At 42.7% G+C, this 22,709-nt stretch overlaps 1 protein-coding gene across 1 annotated transcript; it reads right to left on the bottom strand.

Annotated features, from left to right (window-relative positions):
• Positions 1 to 1,181: 1,181 nt before the first annotated feature.
• chn1 (chimerin 1) lies at positions 1,182 to 10,732 on the bottom strand. Its single transcript, XM_037489384.2, has 7 exons — positions 9,987 to 10,732; positions 8,643 to 8,727; positions 5,679 to 5,852; positions 4,395 to 4,472; positions 3,544 to 3,681; positions 2,767 to 2,872; positions 1,182 to 1,997 (listed from the first exon to the last, which is right to left on the bottom strand). Exons 1-7 carry the CDS (start codon positions 10,236 to 10,238, stop codon positions 1,826 to 1,828), a joined length of 1,005 nt encoding a protein of 334 aa, XP_037345281.1. The 5' UTR covers positions 10,239 to 10,732; the 3' UTR covers positions 1,182 to 1,825.
• Positions 10,733 to 22,709: the final 11,977 nt, after the last annotated feature.

Below are 22,709 nucleotides of genomic sequence, written 5' to 3'. Positions count from 1 at the left end.
GGGTAGAAGGCTCGATAGCTTTATTGGTGTGGGTTACCTTCTTTCAGAGCCAATGCCTGCAGTAGATGAGGGAACGATACATCCAAAATGGCCGGTAATGGTGGGGGAGGCTAAACGCTCGGATGGAAATCCAATTTTGCCACACAATCACCAGAGACAAGTCTCCGTTTTTTGCTTACATTAACTCAATGTGATGTGGTCACAAAACCCAAGTGATTAAATGTCGAGCAGTGATTGCTTCTCAGATGCTTTGTGGTGATATTTTGAGAGCGTGAATCTAAAATGAGGGAAATGCTTAATGTGAAGCTTGAAAACAACACGCTGGACAAAACACAGATTTTAAATCCTTCAATAACAATCAAATCTGAAAAAAAAATAACAATTCAACATGTAATGTGGAATGAATATACAATCCAATTAACTCCCATTTGAGTTTGAACCAGTGGATTTATAATGAGTCACTGATAGCTGTGCTTGGCTGGTTCGTAGAAATTGCTTCGAAGAACATAACCCGGATGATTAAACTTAAAAAGCATACATTTAATGTGGCCTTGTTTGCACGTGCATCCAGCAATTAACAATCTCTTGAGTGGTGTTGCCCGAGGTGTTTGTGTGTTTGGTTTTAATCTCATCATGAATCAGTGTGACTGATGTGTCGTTAGAGGGGTTTATGCAATGAAGTCACATGATGTGTGGCTTTAAGGCACAACGTGTCTGAATAACCAGAATCACTGGTGACTATCGGTCACATCTGCAGCCGCAATGTGGCTCAGTTCAAAGGTTTTTACACAGCAACAAATGTTTTTACTGTTTATTCGTTAGTCTTTTCAAGGAAACCGATACTGTGATTGTATATTTCCCCAACAAATCCCATGAAAAGAATGTGTTTGTCTGTATCTTGATCATTTTGTTATTTCTCCTTGCTGTCTGTGGCATTCAGCCCAAGCCCATCAGTTTCTGCTAAAGATAGAAATCTTTCAAAGTGGGTCTCAATTTTTTTATTTTTTATTAGGCTATTGAGAGCAAATATCCAACTAATTGCCAGGGGTTCAGCTATACCACTTCAAATGAAAATGCCAACTTATTTACCAAGACAGCTTTTCATGTTGTGTTTATGCAGTTTTAATCCACAACTTGCTCTCGATCTTTATCATGGTAAGTGAGATGACACATGGAGCACATCATGTCTCAGAGTAAGGTTTAATAAATTAAAGTGATCATGCACAAGTTGCGTACAAAAACATTACAATACAAAATTTAAATTCACAAATGTTACGGTGAGGCAAATACAGCAGTCCGTACATGTTAATAAGAAAGGCGCATTCAACTACAGGTATCCAGGTCACATAAAAACAGTTGAGGAGATCAAAAAGAATCACAGCATCATAGACATTACCCCAGAAATATCAGTAGCATATTCTTACACTCAGCTATACAATGTGTGACAGAAAAAGAAAAAATGCACAGCAGGCAGCTAGGAATGTGGACTTTAACTACTACAAAACAGACAAAAAGCCAAATCTCAGCACTACACGATCTTAACACATGCTGGGTTACGACTACAAAGCAACGAAGACCTTGCAGCATGCACGCTGGCCTGTCAGCCTCCGAAAATCCCCCGACAAAAATGGGGAGACATAAAAGTACTCCAAATTGTAAAGTTCACGGCCCACACCCGATACAGGGGAGGAGAGACGTTAGGGCAGCACTCGTCCATACAAAGGGCATTTCAAAAATGTACCAATCAATGTAATACAAACAGTCATTCAAGTCTTTACACAAAATAATCCTCAGATAGTCATTCTATAAAAGTCCTGATCTGTGCTCAGAAGAGCACGTCTTCCTTTTTGATGAGCACCTCCACCACCTGTCTCTGGTGGCGGATGTCGTTGAGGGCCGTTATGGCGTCCAGGTTGGGTGCGCGCATGAGGGTGGGCCCGAAAACGATGGCGAGGTTCTCTGCGTTCATCAGGTTGAATTTCTCATTCTGTGTCACCCTGCAGTTATGAGATTAGAAGAAAAGAATGATTAACAAGCGAGAAAACCTTACTAATTCTGAAAATAATAAACGTAGCGGACTGTGTCACTTTCTTTTTGAGCGAAAGGAGATCTTCTGCTTTTTGAAACACTCAAAATCTCAAAATAAGCCAACACTTGCACATGTATCCAGCAATTAAAAATCTCTTGAGTGGTGTTGCCCGAGGTGTTTGTGTGTTTGGTTTTAATCTCATCGTGAATCAGTGTGACTGATGTGTTGTTAGAGCGGTTTATGTGCAGTGAAGTCACATGACGTGAGGCTTTTAGGCACAACGTGTCATTCTGAATAACCAGATTGGACGACCAATGAGTCACATCTGCAGCCGCAATGTGGCTCAGTTTCACGCGGTTTACATTGTTTATTCGTTTATTCAGATTCTTATTCTGTGTCACCCTGCAAATATGTGATTAGATGAAAACATTATTTAAACGTTTGAAAACCTTACTAATTCTTACTGGACATCCTTTTCTTTTTGAGCACGGCCCTTCCTTGTGTTTCCAATATTAGACCTTCTCCTTTTTTAAAAACACTCTGCCCACAGAATCTAAAAATATGCCAACCCTTTGAATTATATATATATATAATGTATTATTAAAAGTGTACAAAGCATGTCATCCCTTAACTGTGATACATACTCTCTCCTTCATTATATAAGAAACAGTAGGTGGTCCCGCGGCCTCTTATTCATTGCCACACGGTCCATTACTTCATTCGACAGCGTTCCTCACCTTTTTAAGTGCGCCATGAGGTACTTTAAAGTTTCACTGTGTGACGGCGGCAGCAAAGCGAGAGCCTCACGGAAGGCTTCCAACTTCTTGTCCGGGTCTGTGAGCTCTGAAGAGCAACAGAGAGGATGGTTCGGTTAGAGAGGCTGGAACATACTCTCGGACCTCGGAGGATACGAGCAGAAATCAATGCACTTATTTCCTGTGTGAGTAATAAAAGAGAATAGGTCTGAGGCACCTTGAGGCTAATGCAGATTAACATTGTCTTTTGCAAATCAGGTGCACAATTGGATAAATACTTGTTCAGACTTTGCACCCATTCTATGGCAGCTGTTTGAAGCAGCCTTTTACTATTCTGCTCCATGTACCACTGAGGAACAATACAGATGAATGTATTTCTTTTTTCCTCAATAGCAACGGTAAGATCTGTGTAGTTTTAAACAACAGCTTTGGTTAAGACGGCAGCAGACACACACACATTTGAGAGGACATGATATTTACGGGCAATCTAATATAAAACTACAGAATGTGTGCAATATATAAACACATTTATGATATCAATCGCAGCAGAAATTAAACACACACATTGAAGGCTGTTTAATTTCACTCCCTCAGACACAGGTGTTTCTGTTATTTTGGCAGTAATTATTAAGCCATTATACCACAGCTTACTTGTGACATGCAAATAACAACATAACACTGAACAGCCCTCTTACAGCAGGAACAACCAACGCAGTAAAACAGGTGTTTTTCTGACTAATTTGTCTCGTTGTGACTTACTCGCAGCCTCGATGAACCTGGGGTAAGCGTCGTATGAGATGATCGGATCCGGCAAATCCCTGAGGTAAAGTTTCAGAGCACCGGTGATGATATTGATGTCTTCATAGGCCTCCACTGAGATGTCTGTCTTCTCGCCATCTGTGAGGATGCGTGATGGAATGAAGGAGACAAGAAGAAGTGAGTTTTCACATTGTAAAAAATGGTTGACATCCACACTTTCACATCATCGTGTGAATTGAGGAGTAAAGAGGTTTTGTTCCTTGGGCTGGAAAGGAAAGGAAGAAAAAAAACATCTTCTCTCGCTATTGTATTTTGCAATGTAGCTGCTATCATCCGCATGGCCTGTTTTCATTCTGACTTTCCCTCAGTTATGCACGCTCTCCAGAGCGGGCCATGGCCTACTTGTGCTGGCAGACTGAACATCACAGCGCTGTGAGCTGGAGTGACACTCTTTCATGGATGATCTCCCACAATGCGGATCTGCTGAAGAGTTTAGCCCACCGCTGCGGGGGTTTTCTTACAGTTAGAATTCACACTGCACTGGGCAAAGACAGGCTCATTCTCACTAAGTCAACTATTGAATCCCAACACAGCGGAGTTCTTTTGTTTTAGTGTGAGGCAGGGCGAATGCGCGCATGGTTTGCATCCCCCTGGGGTCGCCCTGTCTATCCACACTCTGAAGCCCTGCGTGACAGGGACACGTCGGGGTAGGGTCTGCACTCCCGGATGGACAGTAATCCTCCACAAATGTGTCACATTCTCATTAATCCGAAGTGTTCCGGGTGTCTTATGCAAAGACGTGAGAGCGTGCCGTGGAATAGGCTGACAGAAATCAATAAAGGAAGGCATACCTTTGTCAAACGCCACCTTGACTTCCTCCAGCAAATCACTGAATCCAGATATTCTGTAGAGGCCTTCAGACTTCAGTCCTTGAGGAATCAAACAAAACTTTCAGACGTTGTCAGGGCTGTCATGAGTGATGTAGAAAAATGCATTGCCATGGGTAATTTAACAAACCCCATTAAATATGCATAAGAAATTAAGGTTTAAATGTCCACAATGTCACGCAATAGAACAACATGAGCTCATGCCAATAGTTTTCTGCTTCACTGGGCAAAATAATAAAGACATAAATCTAACTCAGCTACGGACATATATTAGAGGGCAGAAAACGAGGGAGCAATGAGTTTCCTACATACTTGAATGATTTAACTAAAATGCAATCAAATAAGGCAGCAGGAAACAGAGTAATATATTCCTCATTACGTGTTCATAATTACCAGCACACTCATCACTCTTCTCCGTCATTCCCTCTTCCCAAAGACATTACCTCAGTTAGTAATGCAGGCAGACTTTAAGCAGCTCAATGTGAGTGCTATACAACGTAGATTGCTTATTTAAAACGAGAAGAAAGCTACAAACACCGTAAATCAAGTGGGTTTCATGAACTTTCAAACGGCATTTATAAAGGGATTTTATTATCGAGGGTTCCTGCGAAAAGTCTGCTAAATACTGAATATATTAAAAGTATTGGAGTTGTATGTATCAGTAATTGCGTTTGCAACTTGATGATCTGCAGCTTGATTAGTTGTCCTTGAGTTAGTACTTCATGTCTTCATGAAGGCAAACAAAAAAAGGCAGAACAGAACTAGAAATAGAATACGTACGCTGTTTAATTTCGATTTTCATTTAATTCATGGCTTTGAAGCACTACCAGTACTAAGCTGAATGTGGGCATTTCCAGCAGGTAATTAATTATTTAATTTGTCTGAAATGTTTCTTTTGGATTGGTTAAATGCTCAACATTTCATTGTTTCATAATGTTTCTGTGTAAAATCCCAAAATACAATATCTCATGCAGATTTTTCAATGTTACGATCAATTTAAATGTGAACATGAATTATGGTGACTTTGAATCAAGCCTTTCTTTGTTTGTTTGCTGCACGACGGCTATGATCCTTCCCTAGAAAGCCTCCACTCAGCCAATTATTGTCAGTAAATCACCGTCTTCAGCTGTTTTATTTGTATCAAATTAGTATATTAAGTTAACTAAACTGCACATTTACATGTCGGGGGAAAGTGGTGTTATATTTAGGTATATTAGACACACACACTCACGCACGCCGTAAACTGACCTCTGGACTCGATCTCTCGTATGCACATGTCCACCACCATGGGCCGCGCTGTGTTGTAAGCGTTCACCAGGGTGGTGAGGTCACAGCTGTAGACTTTACGGATGTGTCTCAGGTCTGGTTTGCAGTCGTTCGGCACCAGAGGGGAACATTGTTTGTGGACGTTTAAACCACAATCTGCAGAAAGGGACAAACAGCAGGTATCGTTCATTAACATCTGTAGAGAGGCAACGTGGGAAAATATAAAAAAATGTATTAGGTCAGTCCTTTTGTCTCTAAACTGAAGACTGAAATGCAAATTCACATCCAACATCAGGCTCATTTGGATTTGGTTGGCTGGTGTCTTGTGTGCTTTGGCAAAGAGAAGAAGGGGGTTGATGCTCGTGATCAACGTTTGTCCCCTGAATGTCACATGACCACCGGAGAGCTCCTCTCTCGCCACCACACACGCATGGAATTAACCTTGAGCCCCGGACGGATCCAAAGTCACTACCAGCGGGCCATTTCTTTATTAAGAACATTAAATTGCAACAATGACTAACCTCAAGAGTATATTAATGTATGCAATATCTGTGTGTTACTCTTTTCAATTTGTATGAAAGCATTTCATAATAATGATTCAAACAACACTCAAAGTGCATTAGATAATAACCAGTAGCTTCACTAGGATTCTCTCTAGTTTTTTCCCCATCGTATGGTACTTTCAGGCGCAGGATGCGCCACACTGGGTGTTTTAAATGGCTTATTAGTCATGATGTCAGTTTAAGTATCCCACACTGCGTTTTGTCGTCAGTCACAGCGGACGGAGCCCCGAGGCGCAGCTGTTTCAGGGCAGGATTCACCTCGTCGGGAACAGAGGAGCCCGAGGAGAGAAACCGCAGCTCTGCTTTGTAACAGAGACGCACGGAGGGAATGAGAGGAACACTGAGCACGTTGTGGCCTGGAGGAGCTGCGTGCTCCATTCTTTTCCAAACCCGAGCTCACACACAAAGGCTGTGGAAGCAGCAATTGAGGCGCTGCGGGCCACACTAGACCTAGTTTCCCAGACTGAAATAGGGCAGCGCTTCATGCTCTTAGATCTTTTGAACCGCCCCCAAGTACCGACAGTTTCATTTGGACAAATGCTGCCTGCTTTTTGATTCCACAAACATGAGAAAATGACATTTTAATCCCCAAGAATTGAATCGAAAAATACTTTTGAGAGCAAATCATCTATGTTTCTGAAGGGACCACAGAGCATTTGAGATTAATATGGATCCCTGGAGAAAAAGCCTGCATTTATAGGCATTGATGCAGAAATGTAATTACTTTAAGAGATGATTCTCTTAAGGACATGAGACAGGCAATGTAATGGAGGACGGCCCTGTCACCAGACACAAATAGGCTGAGCTCCTGTTGTCCGCGTGTGTGAGCGCGCTGAAGGCCCCGGGGGGCCCCAGGTGGGCCGGGCCGAGTGCGAGAAACAGACCCGAGGGACACTGGGAGCCAATCGACGCGGGATGCTGCCTTCTTGCACCGTCAGCTCCGTCTCCGTTGCTATGGAGAGGAGGCCGCGGCTCCGTCGGGGCTGACGGGCTCTGAGAAAAAGGTCTGATGGTGGCTCGTTGCTAATTGCTAATCGGCACGCCATCGCCATGTCGACCGGCAGAGCTGAGAACTGACTGAATGTGCCACGGTCTTTAATGGATGTTCTGTTTCTTTCTTTTTTACCAAGTATCTTAAGTTAGGGGGAAGGTCGAGCCGCTTGACCCAGCTCTTTGGTTGAAGCCGCTGAATTTGAATGTGTGTGGAAAACAGAGTTCCTTCCCCACGCTCCGAGCTCTGCTCCTCATTAAAGGGACATGCCAGCTTTGTTTTTCCTTCATGATGAGGATGAGGCTGGGGGGGGCGGTGGGGGGGGGGGCGTACCCTGATGAGGAAATGTGGCACAACAAGCACAAGCAGAGGCTGGCTCTCTGGCACGAGGCCAACGACAGTTCACACACACAAAAAGAAAAAGGGGGTGGGAGAACGGGTTTTTTTTTTTTTTGGTATGCAAATTTGAGGATCATGTGAGACGTCGCTGGCCTAGATTCTGGTTGCCGTGGTCGAGACCGAAGAAGTGGCAGCATGGGAGTTTTACATGTGCTTTTATATTTTTGTTGTTGCCAGCGTTCCAAATCGAGACATTAATAATTAACTCCAGAGCTCCCACAGATTTGTGTGACATACTTTGTTCCATCAATAAAACATCAAAGGCACACATCGGACTTTTCTGGGATGTGAAAGGAAGCAGCAGCTTCGGCGAAACAGAAATTTGACAAGAGAGGCATTTCCCTCACAATAACAACGTCTGAATGTTACATCTATTCCACCAAGTAAAATCATATTCATCGAGGACAGAGCGTTATTAAAGATTGAAAATGCGCACAGTGAGCAGCATTTTAGTGACAAAGAGAATTTTGGAAATAACATATCACGTTTAATCACTTTTTTTTCGTGTGCTGCTGTAGTGAGCCTACTGTTGTGTTGTGTTTATTAAGCAAATATTCATCCATCGCTGTTATGGAAGTGGAAACACAGATTTCCTTTGTTAATGTAATAACATCAGAGAGAACGAGTCAAAATAAAAATCCTGTATTTCCAAAAAGGCTAAAGAGCTGCTTTTAAATTTTCTTTCAATAACCTTTCAGCTTATAGAGATAAAACGGATTCTTCAGCTGGTTTGTATTGATAATCTATTCACAAAGCAGTGGGTGGAGAAAATAGGTCAAAAATAAGGTTTTAGCAGTGTATGTTGTCATATAAAGCTCTCCTTTCACTCCACCATACAACTAATCCTGTTTGGATTTCGATTAGAACTCAATAATCCAGCTCCAGTTGCACTAATAACCAAGTAACCCATATACTGCAATGCCCCCTTTGTACACCATGAATATACCATAAAGGCAGTTTACATAAGAAGGAGCAGATGAGAACGAGACGTACCTGCACATTTGACGCCCTGAGCCATCAGTCCCCACATGAAACTGGCACAATGTTCACACCAGTGAGGCCCTCGGAAGGTATGGACCTACAGCAGGGAGGAGGACGGGGACAGACATCAGTAACGAAGGGCAACGTGACAGTGGGGAATAGCAGCCTCTCCTACTTCAGCAGGAGACCTGTAGGTGCTCACGCTTAAAATGAGGAGGAGGAGGAGGATTGCTGTTCAAACAGCCCCTCAAAACACTGAGGCTTTGTCATCCTGGCACAGTGGGATTTGACTTGTCATTAGAGTAAAGGGGTCAAGGTGTCTGTAGAATCAGCGGGAGGCCACCTTGCTGTTGAAGGAAACAAAGTACCCTAAAAATCCAGTAGGGTACAAGGACCCATCCGATCACGCAGGCCACTGGGAGCCACAGCAAACCACAGCTCCCATTAAGTCAACAGCAGATACAGCCGACAAACAAACTCGGTGCAGTTTGATCAATGCGTTCGAGAATATTAACCCGCAGAGTCATCTGACATTTCTATTGATATTTACACAATCTTAGCACAACAATTTCATCGATCTCTCCTCTGTTTGTACTCTTTACACGTTCATGTAATTAGTCTTTGTTATCTTTATAAACTGTACTGCATCCTGTCTTTCTTTTCGCTTTACTGGCAAGAAAAACATCCACATGCAGGCTGTGAATACAGTTATTGATTTTAGAGGCAGAGGGTAATGAAAATGGAGGCATTTAATTCGAATAATAAGACATTTTACTGTAAGTAATCTTCGTTTGGAATATTTTAGTCTTGCTTCAGCACACAGATGTTGTTGATACTCACTTTATTATAAATGTGCTCACATTGTATATCACCGTATCGCCGTGGGGGCTTTGATCACAGGAACTATACCAGGGCCAAAATGTTAATTTTAATAAGCAAAGCAACAGAATTAGATTTGGTAAGCATCAGCACCTTGAAAACCTTGAAGCTAATATTTCACTCGCTGCTCTCATCCCATTAACCCGCCACACGGGGAGAGTGAGCCCGAGCCAAATGGGTCCACGGGTCCCCCCCTCTCCATCCGCCTGATCTCTCCATCCATCTGGAGCACAGTCTGACAGCAGCGGTTCCACAGACCACCCAACAGATTTTTCTTTTGATAAGAGCTTGCTGGACAGACCAAAACAGCTCTGTTTTTCATCCCCTCTTTCCCACTCTGTAACGCCCCCCCCCCCCACTCCTCCTGCCCCCAACAACGGAAGCATTACAAACGGCCCTCTGGCCCCACATGATGAATTTAAAGCAACATCTTGGGGAGCGAACAGCTGACCCCGAAGACGGTTATTTAAGTCTCACCTTGAAGTTGTGGACTTTCTCGGATTTGGGTGTCCGCTCGCTCTCCTTCAGCGTGGCTCTGCGAACCAGTGAGGTGAGCTGTGAGTAGGCAAACAGTTTAAGCGGCTGCCAAAAAGTGGCTGGAGGTTTCTGCGGCCCCATCCTCATCCCCAGAGCTGCTGCCAGAATGTCCTCCTGATTGGCCTCTCGCTTGGCCTTCTGCACGAGGGACTTCTCTGCCTTGTGCACCTCATAGGACTCTTTAGACGGCATTCTGGCGCTCACAGTCCCACCGAGCCAGATGAGGGAAACAACCTCAGTGGAAAAGTCCCCAAAAAAGGAGAGGAAAACTGTGCGATGCTCAGAGCGAGACTATATCAAATGATATAACTCGCATTGTCCCAATTGAATAGAGGCATCACAGACAACAAATGGCAGATTTAAATGATATAGAAGAGATCCTGAAAATAGTGCAAAAGAATCCGAAAAGGAGGGGAAAAAATGGTGGTCCTTATTGAATCCTCTCACAGCAGTGACAGTAGATGAAGTGGAGCCTCTGTAATCGGAGTGCCAGGTTTTATACAAAAGAGGTGCAGCTCCGGGTGCTCATGTGCTTCTCTGGGAACGCGTATGCAGATGAGCTGAGCGGCCGTGCTAATCCTCTCCTCCCTGTGCAGGGCTGATATCCTCCCTGGAACGGAGACAGCACAGTATTGTGTGTGCATGCCGTCAGGGCGGGAGAGCGAGGGGGAGGAGTGCAGGGAGGCGGCCCCTGTAGTAGTCAGGGCGGATTAAATGGATCCCACCAGCCAATCACAGCATGGACACACCGGCTTTATAGTAGCCACTTCCCCGCCCCCCCCCCCCCCCCCCCTCCACACACACACAACCGTCTCCATCAGATATCCTAGCAGGGGATCTTGCGTGGGATGAAATGAGTGTGGGATGATAATGAGCAATGAATGAGTCATGCATCAGGAGAGGGACGCTGCCTGCAGGACTTGCGACAGCAGTGGGCCGTTGGAAAGGAGCTATTTTCAAAATCATGTTGCCACAGAAACTGGTCGTTGCTGGGACCAGACGAGCAAAAACACAGAAGCACCGAGCACGCCAGCAGAAAAAAAAGGATCATTGATATGAATACCAGCCGTGATATAAAGTGAGGTTGTAGCTTTAAAATGAAGGGTACATTTCAATCTCAGCATTTAGAATATGAAGAGTCAAAATCATAATATAATAATAATAAAGAGAAAAAAGAAAAACTGTGCAACCATCTGAAATATGTGTCCGTAAGAGCTTTGTTTTTAATCGTCCACACACAATGAAACAGCTTTGAAATCAAACGTCTTTAATGTTGTAATTTATGTATTTTGTGTAATATGTGAAATCCATCAAATTACCTTATATATACTGTATCAATTAAGGTACATTGTATGTATGATGAATCAATGTTCCCTGTTACCAGCATACTGCATAACATCAAGATAAGATATACAAGAAGTTAACAACAGAGCCTCTCTTCCTTTGTCCGGGTGGTTGTTTACCTTCAGGGTTTAGTTAAATGTGAGCGTTGTGTTGTGTGCATGCAAATTAAGCATCAAAAATAGACAGCTATGTGGGGGGGAAAGGATTCACAACCCACCTCTATGAGTCACACCGCGAGTCAAGTGTGATTAAAGCTCCCACATCTCACAGCGTTACTCAGACTCAGCGGTTAAAGTGCAGCGTTCTCACCTTTTGAACAGAGGGCGGCTGCAGGAAGCGACTGCACAGACCCTCCTTCGGAAATCAATGGAGACCCCCGGTGCCACATCAGCAGAGAGGTGTCAAAATGAGAGGATGAACAGCAGAGGGGAGCAGGAAAGGAGCCTTTTGAAGGTTTACTTGTGTGGAAAGGCTTCCCAAACTGTGGTGTGTGACGAGGTTCAGAGCGCAACGTGGAACTCGTGAAACGGAGGCCTCCCAGTGCAGCTCTCCTCTCGTGCTCAGGCAAACGTCTGTGCCCAGGAGGGTACCTGGGAGTGGTGTCGATAAGAGACTGCAAGAGTCTTTCATATGCATCCGTTCATCCTTTCAGACCCGGAGCACTTTAGAGGGTTCTTGCAGCATAATCAAGTTGCCTGCTGTTAAGTGCAGAATGAGAGCCTGACTGCCAGGATGTGGTTTACTTTGAACGCAGCTCTAATTGACACTGATTGATTTGCTTGTTTCCCAAACATGTCCAGAGACGGGACTCTGCATTCAGGTCCATCCAGCCTGGAAAAGGGAGCTCCTCTGAATGTTGGATCCGATAACAAGATAATAAAATGTATGGTTTGAAATATAAATCCTGTTTTAGTGATCAGACACAATGTGTTCTTTGCTTCTCTAACTGTGTACTGATACATATATTAGATGTTTTAAAGAGGAAAGGAAGTCACAGAGTTGATATTTTCTTCAATTTTTTATCTTTAAATTCCTTGCATCTGCATGTTCAGCTTCTTACACCTGATTCAATCTGCGGAATCTGAAACTGTTCAAGCACTGAGAAGCTCCTCTACGGAGAGGCCGTACTGTTCACTGATATTAAGAAGGTCTTTTAGGTTCAGTAAAAGCAGGGAAGAAGCAAGGAACAGAAGGAAGTTAAGGGGTCAATAACTGTGGGGGCTTTGCAGGAGAGAAAAGCGGAACCAGAGACTGCAAAATCAAATCACATCATCAACCCAGCAAACATGGGAGAGAAAAAGGTCAGGTGTCCTTTTGTCACTCAGTTGCTTCACAAATCGGGTAAAATTGAAATAATAATACATTTGACTAAATTAGAAATAAAAGAAGATGGAGTGCCACAAATGTCGGTATTGAGATCACCAAGAGAAATAACTCAATAGTTATTAGTTATAACGTTTCTGGGATTCAAAAACCAATTCATCTTATATTTTATACTATTTGATTTCGATGCGAGCCAGAAACCAGCACAATTGCAAAATGTTCTTTGTTAAAACTTAATTTCAAGTATCTCTTCCTGTCTCCTGTTAGCCCTCGAGCTGATGATGTGACTGTTTCTGTGGAGATAGTTACATAAGGACATGTTCTTCTAATGCACTGCTGACCCAGCAGCAACAGAGAGGACCATTAAGAATCTCTCAGGGCCGCGACTTCCGTCTCTCAGATACATGAGATACACAACGGTTGTCTTGGTCTTAATCCATAAATCGTAACTCATAACCAAGGAAAATACCAAATTGAATCAATGCTGTTTTAGTGCTGTCCAACGCTGAAAGGCTTTGATTTCATGTAACAGGAATCTGATCCGCTCCCCTCATCCTTAACTAAAGCTTGATATCATGGAGTGACATAATGTTAAATGACAGGAAACTGAAGCGTAGCATGTGAGAACCCAGATGTTATGACAGAGTTTAATAAAAAGCAGAAGATGTCGGACAGAGGGTGTCTCTGTAAACCTTCTCATCGGGACAGCACAGGGATTGTACATTTTGTTGCCATTTATAGTGAAGCAAATGATACTTTACCTGAAGCGCTGGTAACCAAAGGCAACAGATCTTTCACCAGGAAGTACCACATATGCACGAGCTGGGCTAGAATCTTTGCTTTTTTTTTTTTTTTTTTTTTGCTTAGCTTGCTAGAAGCGTGGAACAAATTACCGGGATAAATAGATTACCTGAATGTGGCTGGAGGAGTCTACGTTTTGACAGTGATGAATGGGAGGCTCCTATCACGCTTTGCAATTCACACAGCAAGGTCAGAACAAACGTGTAACACACTCTTCCATATAAAGGCACATAGAAGTGTGAGCTCACATGTGCTTTAAACTGTATATTTACCCTGCAGTGTGCGATTTCCCTCTTAAGAAGCAAACGCCTCATGTGTAGATCTGCCATTGGCCCGTTTCAATCTTTTTTTTTTTTTTTTGTCTTTCGCTGTTTTCTTTTATGCACAAAGATACCCGTGAAAACCTACTGGGCATGCACTGCCGATTCTAATTGTGAACAGCGAGAGGGTTGTCTGAAAATGTCAGACGATGAGCATACCAGTGACTCCGTGCTTCAATGACGTGCAAACTAATTAGTGATCCCATCGCTGCTGTCACGCTTCACAGGCGCAATGACCGGCAAATCCTTTGAACTTTCTGTTCATACATGTATACATAGGTTGAAATGAATATAATGAAGTCAACATCTTCTCCCCGTAAGGTTTTGAAAATACTGTAAACCTTGTTTTATTCCCTCTCAGAATAAATTCGACAAAAGTTTAATTAATGGCAAATGTTCAAAATAGCATTACAAAAATAGGTTTCATGGTTCCATGAAATTACTACTTGATTCTAGAATGATTTTATTTCCATTTGCCGAATGAAATGAAATGATGGAGCTCACAGCCGCTGTGAGTAGAATTGTCGAGCTCCTTACTCTTCTTCTACTGTTACTAATTTCATCGGTGGAGGTCCACAAACGCTGTCATTACACCCTTCTGGAGAAGCAATTGTGTTGCCACAAAGCACCTACTCTGGCAATCACTTGCTTTCGTGAAGAAGAACGGTGTTATATGGAATGACAAATGGCTGTGGAGAATAATTAAGAGGCTTGAATGGTCTTATGTCTCCGTGTGGGTCTGCACTGAACACTTTTCCCCAAACCACAGTCTGAATACCAGAGCTTGGAGAATAATGAATGGCTCATTGTGCCGCGGCTATTTTGGCAACAGGGTGATAATAACAGGATAGGATGATTTATTTAATGACTGAAATATTTGGGCCAATTTAGGGTTTAACAGAATAGCAAAGGAATGCCTCATATATAGTGTTCATTCATTTAGTTTTTTTAAATAATGTTAAATGTTCACAATCGTTTCTTTAAGGAATGGTTCACATTATACGAGTGAACATTCAAAATGTTCATCATGTATGAATCAGGACAAAGGAGTATTTGCACCCGTATTTAACTACTATTAACTAACTACCAACTATGTTGACCGCTAGCTGTGCAGCAGATACTGTATTTAGATCGGAATTAGTATTTCAGGCTCATTACATCATCACAATTCAAACAGCTTACAGTAGATAAAAGAAATGAATGTTTCAGTCAAAAAACAACCTGCTCCTCTAGCTCTTCACTGGTTGCAGACAGGTGCTACATTTTGGCTTCAGGTTGCAACTTTGTGATCAGTAAGTCTGTTCGCTGTCTGCTGTGGCTGAGGAGGACACAGACCTGTGGCTAAGGACCATGTTGCATCTCGCTGTGTATCACTTGCATCTGTGAAGAGAGCCAGCTCCCCATGTTTCCCCCAGTAGTATGCCGATGCACAAACAATTTGATCCGTGTGCATTTTTTTACTAGGCTGCACTGCAAACATACTGCATTTAGTTAGTTGCTTCATAAACGGCCTCCCCATTTGTGAATAACACCACAAGGAAAGAATTAAAGTCCACACAGGGCAAGCTCAATGAAACCCTCATGTTGTCTTCGCACACGAGCAGTATTCTGTCAGTTTAGAGCTACTTTAGCATAGCAGCCCTCATATTTTGGGCTCAGCTCATGAAAGCGCCTGGCGGGATCAGAAACAGCAGCGTGAACAGAACACCTCGGCAGTGAACGTCAGAGAAAGGAAGGAGGCAGCCAGTCGGGTAAAAATAACTCCCCCCCCCCCCCCCCCCCCCCGTTCTAACGACTCATTCCCTGTGTGCATAAAGCCTGCTGGTGCTGCGGATCGTAGTCAACCTGAGTTCATCACACTGAATGACGAGGATGAAGACGGTTGGTGTGCAAACAACCCCTCAAAACACTTCTTTTTAAATCTTGGGACTACATAATGTACAGTGTGTTGCTCTTTTACTCCTGATGTTCCGATGGCTGGACCATCACCAACGCATACGCACTGTCACAATTGCTGTTAGATTCGCAAAATAGTTCATTTCAAAGTGAGTCATTGGTTGTGACAACACAAGCCTTTGTGTCTCTGGTCGTGTTCACGTTACGTCCGCCCTACTACCGGAACCAAACCAGTCAGTTTAAATGGTTTAAAGAGAGAGATGGAAGTCAACTAGAGGACTCAAAAAAAACAAAATGTCTCCCACTCCCACTGTAAATGTCTAACAATGATGTGGGAGGCTTTACATTGGAGCTACTCGTCGAGGACCAACGAACCAGCGTCGATCTTCGACATGTGACATGTGATGGCTGGCACTGAACCGTTAGCTGTTTGCCGCTGAACTCGGGTGCGTTCCTTTCTTCATCCTGAGATGCAGACGGCTCGATTGTGTTACATTCACACATCCGTTCTCACAGCGCTCGCCATACTCGGCTGTTAAAAGACGCCTCTGCATCTTTCCATCTTTCCATCGTTTGTCAGTGTCTGGTTTTCACGCATTTCAAATAAGGGCAGAGTGGGAAAGTTGTGAAAATAATCTTTTAATCATTTTTGTAGCAAATCCCATTTAAACGAGCACATATATTTTAGACAACGAGAGCCTTCCTGAGTGCGACCGTGCACTGGATGCTGTGTGTGTGTCTGTAAATTGAGATGGAGATCAATTTCATTTAAGCTTTCGAAAAAAACAATTTTAGAATTCAATTTTTTATCACCCGAAAGTCCCACTGTAAGAAAGTAAAAGAAACTCCTGCCTGGAAGTATTATTTGGTTAAATGACATTGTGTCAACAGGGATATCAAAGTCAAACAGGATCGCATTAGCGCGCTGTCTTGGCAGCTGCTACAGGCGAAGTGATTGACGTCGATTGTTGAATAAACAACAAACCAGCAGCCACGTATGAACGTATGTGTCCATCTGCCTGTCCAATCCAAGGCCTTTGGCTCCAGGCAGGTTTCCAATTAGCCAGCCTTGAATATCAAATCATTCAAAAAGATCCAGAGCTGAGAGGCTGTTGGACATGTAGTCGGTGTCGGTGCCTGTGCCTGATCCATCCCCACGCAGCACAAACACAAACAGGTATTAGACAGAAACGCACAAATAATCATTTGAGCTGTCAAAGTATTTCAGTCCACACAAACACAGCCCCCTTTACACAATGCCCATAATAATAAGCAGCGGCCTAACGAACGTAATCTGCCAAGATTTTCAAACAGAGTTCCTCTTTGTTTTTGAGATTGAACGCCGCCAACACTATTATTCACGCCTCCCCGGCACTGTGGGAATACATAACAGTCAACAGAAGGAAGGCAAAGCTGCTGCAGAGGTGATTCAGCTGCAAGTACCGCCTTGAACCACAGCTCTTTCTTTTTTCTATTTTCATTTGTTTCAAAGCGATGTGAAATTGTGGCTTTCCACGTAATCTCTTAATGCGCCGTGAAGCAGGGACGATCTCGCTCAGTGTCGACACGAGCGTAAAAACTAACTTACCATCCTTTGTGTTCATCGGATGAGTAAACGACAACCCACGATTGGTCAGTGTTAGAGTTCAGCATGAAGGAGGTCATAGCTCTTGAACATGAATATATGTTACATCAGATCAATTTCATGTGGATAAATGAATACCGTGTTGCCTTTGTAGCATAATTTCCCCCAAATAGTTGTATGTATGAATGTACATGCAGATATATATATATAGTCCCTGTTAACCATGGAAGAGAATAGCACGTTAGGTGAGAGTACGACCCTTCTACAATTGTGCAGCAAACCGCAAATAAAGCACTTTTTTATAAGCTTGTATTATGTGAACCGACATATAAATGACGTATAATCACCCAGGTGGGAAACCATCGACTCGGAGGCAGTGATGTGGAAACCATTTTTCTTTTTGATTATCGGGGGGGGCCTTCTCTCTCTCTGATTGTTCGGGTAAGCCTCTTCTCATAAATGAACGGAGCGACATTGATCACGCTCACATTGTTTACCAACCAGCCAGTCAGAAAGCTTGAGAGCTGAATTGATTCTGAATGGATCAGAGGACGAATGCCGAAATTCAGCAGATTAAACATAATTTGTATGCATGCATGCAAGTAAAAATACAGCATTTCCTTTTAATCTTTTCCTGCTGTGTTGTACGTTGAGGTCATATTCTGCGGCATGCAATGTCAAATCTTTTCAGAGCCTGCCTTTGAAAGATTGTAGTTGATAAAGTTGCCCTCATTCCGCCATTTACTGCTTCCCTCACCAAGAAATAATCGAAAACTGCCGTTTTCGATTCAGCCCACAATGGAAAGGCATTAGGTCTGTGTGAACAGAGACTTAAATGTAATAGAACTGTGGAAATATCACAATGTCTGGACTGATCAATATCTGTCATGGCTGACACGTTGCAGAGCTTGAAGGGTCCACAGTGTGTAACATTGCTTCTAGGTGGAAAAAAAGGTTTGTATTCAACAATCCATTCAAAGGTAATCCCATTTACAGAGATGTCAGCCCTCCCTCCAATATAATGGGATTACTTGACACTTTGCTCATCAAAATAAATACGTTTAAAAATACGACAGCAATGTCTATTTTCAGAATTCGTGACGAATTTGGTCAAGATAAGCAACAGGCCGCGAGGAAAGATGTTTCTTTTGTATCAGATTTGGTTAAAACTAAGTGTTCAAATTAAAATAAAACAATATGCCTGGATGGACACCATTCGAACAGCAGCAGGATAATATGTTTTATCGCAATTGGGGTAAAACTAACCCAAAAATGTGTGGGATAAATAAGTTCATTGTGTAAAACACATCAAACAAAGTGGTAATTGCAGTAGAAAAAGATGTGAATCAGTGTAATGTTAAAATAAGAGATCTTTAAGAAATCAATAAAATATGATATGCGACTTCAAAGCAATATATAATTTCCTGAAAGCCTGTCTTAAAGCGCGCACAGTAATTAGCCATCACTTCACTTAATGGAGAAATGATAAAACAGTGATTAGCTCGTCTTTGTTGTCTTGATTAATTCATTCGCTGGTGGAAAGCAAGCAGCTGCAAGTCTCCTAATCAGTGGCAACAATCATCACAACACGGCAATCCTCACAGCAGCCTGCTTAAAGGAGCCCAACACCATCCATCATCGTTTCACCACAAAAGATTTCCATTTTAAAGCGTTAATTAGAGAAAAACCTGCGATTCAGTGGGTTTGTCCATACGCGAGCAGCGGCGAGCATGTCTGTGTCTTTCTACTTGCGTCAATAATTGTTGGACACTTTACACAGTTTGGCCAACAAGTACAAATACTGCATCATCAAAAGTTACGTCCAATTACATCAGGACAAAGGAGTGAAATAAAAGATGTCAAAGAAGCCGAAGTAATGAACCAGATCTCTCATGCTGCTTCTAATAAACTAATTTCATTTTGTTTTTTTGAGAATCAAATCCATGTACGACCCCCCTACGCCTCAAGGACTTGATGGCTTTAAAGGATTAGATGATTTTCTTTGTTTGTGTCACTACTTTGTGAATAATATGAGGCTCATTCTGTGACTGCCACCATTGGAAAACTTTTAATACTTTTATTCTTCTTTTTAATTCTTTTATTAAAAAGTTGCTAAAACAGGAGTGAATAGTGTGTTTATTGGGGGACTATTTTTAGCCTCGGATGAATACACACCTTCTCTGTGTTTGGATTCACACGTTGCTGAAGGGTTGATCTAGTCTCTGTCGTCATACAGACGCCTCGCTGAGATACACTTTATGAGCACACTACAGACTTTAATAGTGACAATGAAAGCGGTGACCTCGCAGTCCCCAGTGTCACAACAGACCGCAGTCGTCCCACTCCCCTTCATGTGTGATGAGAAGTGCCCTCATTAGCTCGACGCTGCTCTTAAACATTTGTATGGTTAAATCTCGGGTAAGCAGCCTCTTCTGTAATCACATTAATGTCATCAAGACACCACGAGGAGCTCGCTAAGACATAAAAAAAACACTGTCAAATGCCTCTTGGAAACATTTCCAAAGGTCACATACGGGTTTTTCAAATCCACATCAGGCTGAGGCTGTTTTTAAACCCATTTTATTAGATTAATGAAATCCCATTAAAGGGTGACTGACTCAAATTAGTGCTGAAGAAAATGGAAAATACAGCGGTTGCGACTCTTTTTGTGACTCGTGATGAACATAAAAGGGCGGAAGCACAACCATAGACAGTGGAAGGGAGACCAAGTAGATGTAACAGAAAGAAATAACTAATGATATAATAATAATGATAATTAATAACTTAAATAAAGCAGAAAATGGGCGCTAGTTAATTATTTTCTCATGTGTGAAACTCTCTGCTGTTGTATATCCAACATCATCAATATTGTGGAGCTGAACTATTCAGGTATAATGATGAGTTGACCCTGAGAAATCCCATTCACAGGTTCAGTGACTGCAGAGCCAAGCATTATTTATTTATTTCAGGTACTTTCAATCATATCAATACCTCATTGAAACACGGGATGTTATATTTAACCTTGAAATGAATGAACTGCATGTTGTTGCTTTGCCAATGAGTCTGCAAATGGAGCAGCAGCAGCAGCAGCAGCAGCAGCAGGCAAAGGCTTATTTACAGATGCTTTTTTTTTTTTTAAAGCTGCTTACCTCGTGCATCAAATATGAACTAGAACCTTCCCCCATCCATGTGATGGTTTATTCAACATTTCCTGATACGAAGGGTTTGTCATATTGTTACTATGAAAAGAACGAAACCTTTAGCGAAAGTGAATTTAAAATTAAAAATACAAAGTGTGTGTCTCAAATGCATGAGGCTAGTAGTTGTTCTTGTTGCTTAACTGTTTCTATTAAAATAACTAGAGAGCTTTAGTAAACAGAGTGAAACATTATGCTGCTTGAACTGATTTGACTCATTTCTGATAACAAAAGGGATTAAAACTTGACGCTTAAATGTGATGAAATGAGCAATCTATCATGGAAACCATTGAGCAAAGGAATGTTCTCAGAGCCAGCTCAATAAAACTAAGTGTAGAATACGGCCCACCATGAAATGATCAACGGCGTAATGAAGGAGCTAATGAGGGGGATCAAGATGGCTGCAGAACCAATAAATCAACACACCTGCCTGCCGACAATGATAAGGGAGCAATAAGTAACAATGGTCAGGGTGCAGAGGGTGTGTGTGTGGGTGTGGGTGTGTGTGGGTGGGGGGGGGGAGGGGCGGGGAGTAATATGAAGGGTAAATCTAGGGGTCGACGCTGCGAGCCAATGTCAAGAACAGATGCATGGCATTTTTTTAGCTTCTGAAAAAGAAGAGCTTTGTGTTGTGGAAAAAGACTCATACTTAAATACAGTGATAATATAATACATGCAACTTTCAAATTCATCCATCCTGTAGATGTGCAAATTATATAAATGAATTAAAAATTCTCTGAGGAAAATCAATCCTCAAGATGTCTGACAATCAATAATCCCCGATGGTGAAGCATGTTGAAGGGTCAATGCTTTAGCTAAGAGACGTCTTACCAGAACATTGGGAAATCATTTAAAAAATAAATTGACCTCACGCAGGGATAAGAACACCATTCACAGCGGTTGGATCAATGTTCATGAATTCAACACCCAAACAGTTTTACCTTTGAAAAATGATGTCATCAAAAAAGAACCTGAAATGCAGATGGTGAAGCAGCCCAGTCAAAATGAAGTGGAAAGACAAAGTGAGCGACGCATTATAAGAGGTTGTATCTTATATTCACCAGTATAAATACTTGTAAGGAGGAAACAAAAAACTTATTAAGGGAGTCCTGTACTAGAATCCTTCCTTGATAGAAGTATTCAGATCCTTTAGTTATTGAAGAATCAAAAAATGTCTTATCACAAATATCACAGCACAGCAAACAGTAAATAGAAGGCCGAATGAGACTGGTCCGAGCTCTCCTTCCTGGTGTTACCAAACAATACATCATAGAATCATCAGCATACACTGATTGACCTTTGGGGTACATACCCAGGGGCCCAAGAGGTCTGGGGTCACAAAAGAGTGACACAAACAAACACACTAAACAACCACAATGAGATGCACAGAACAACAACAACACACACAAAGTCTCAAAATGTCCATTGATGCAAGATGTCTACAATCACAGGGAGCAACAGAAAACAACCACGTGACCTTTTCAGACCGGATGCCTCTGTTAGGGGGAGGGAATAGTTTTAAAACCCGTCGGCATAGAGAGCAGAGTGGACCAGTATGAAATATTGATAACACAATAAGCCGATTGCCATGGGAAACAGAGCTGAGTACACAGAATAGGACTTGGCGCATGCGGCATGCATTGCACATACAGTCACAGGCGAATATAGAATAGACCTCATGCATGCTAATGCCGGCGGAGGCTAATGGAGCAGACGTCCCCGTGCCTCCAGAAGCGCCGGGGAGCGCCCAGGGGAGGGATTGGCAGAGTGGAGCTGGCTTGGTGCACGTGGCCGTGCCCACCAGGGACTCGCCTCCACGCAACCCCCGCAGCTCACTCCGCGATAGCTTAGCTGATGCACCCCTTTAACACTATTAAAACAGATTCACATCCCTCCTGGCAGAGCCAGATGTCATGCCCAGTCAAACCCTCCAATCGAGAGGAAAAGCAAACACGCACAGTGTGATAGTATTTGCAGGTTGCCAGGCGAAAATAATGAGTGGTTATCAGTATTTGTAGAGAGAACATATTATATCCCATCAAGAGTTCAATTAAATGCCCAGGCCACGTATGAAAGAAATACATCATTCCTTGAATTAGAATAACAATAGGGGCCATCTCTGCCGGGGTGCTGGAGGCAGCTTAAATTGCGCCCTGTGTTTGATTTGGGACACAACCAGTGTATTTACATAATCTGA

Source organism: Pungitius pungitius, chromosome 10 (assembly GCF_949316345.1).
Source record: "Pungitius pungitius chromosome 10, fPunPun2.1, whole genome shotgun sequence".
Lineage (NCBI taxonomy): Eukaryota > Metazoa > Chordata > Actinopteri > Perciformes > Gasterosteidae > Pungitius > Pungitius pungitius.
This window is presented reverse-complemented; position numbering and strand designations above follow the sequence as displayed.

What these genes read in the sequence shown, in the direction of transcription:
- chn1 (XM_037489384.2), bottom strand. Translation starts at nt 10,238, where the DNA reads ATGCCGTCTAAAGAGTCCTATGAGGTGCACAAGGCAGAGAAGTCCCTC. An exon ending in CAGGTTCATCGAGGCTGCGA is followed by an intron (nt 2,873 to 3,543) that starts GTAAGTCACAAC and finishes GTTGCTCTTCAG; the next exon opens with AGCTCACAGACCCGGACAAG. An exon ending in CTCATGGCGCACTTAAAAAG is followed by an intron (nt 1,998 to 2,766) that starts GTGAGGAACGCT and finishes TCATAACTGCAG; the next exon opens with GGTGACACAGAATGAGAAAT.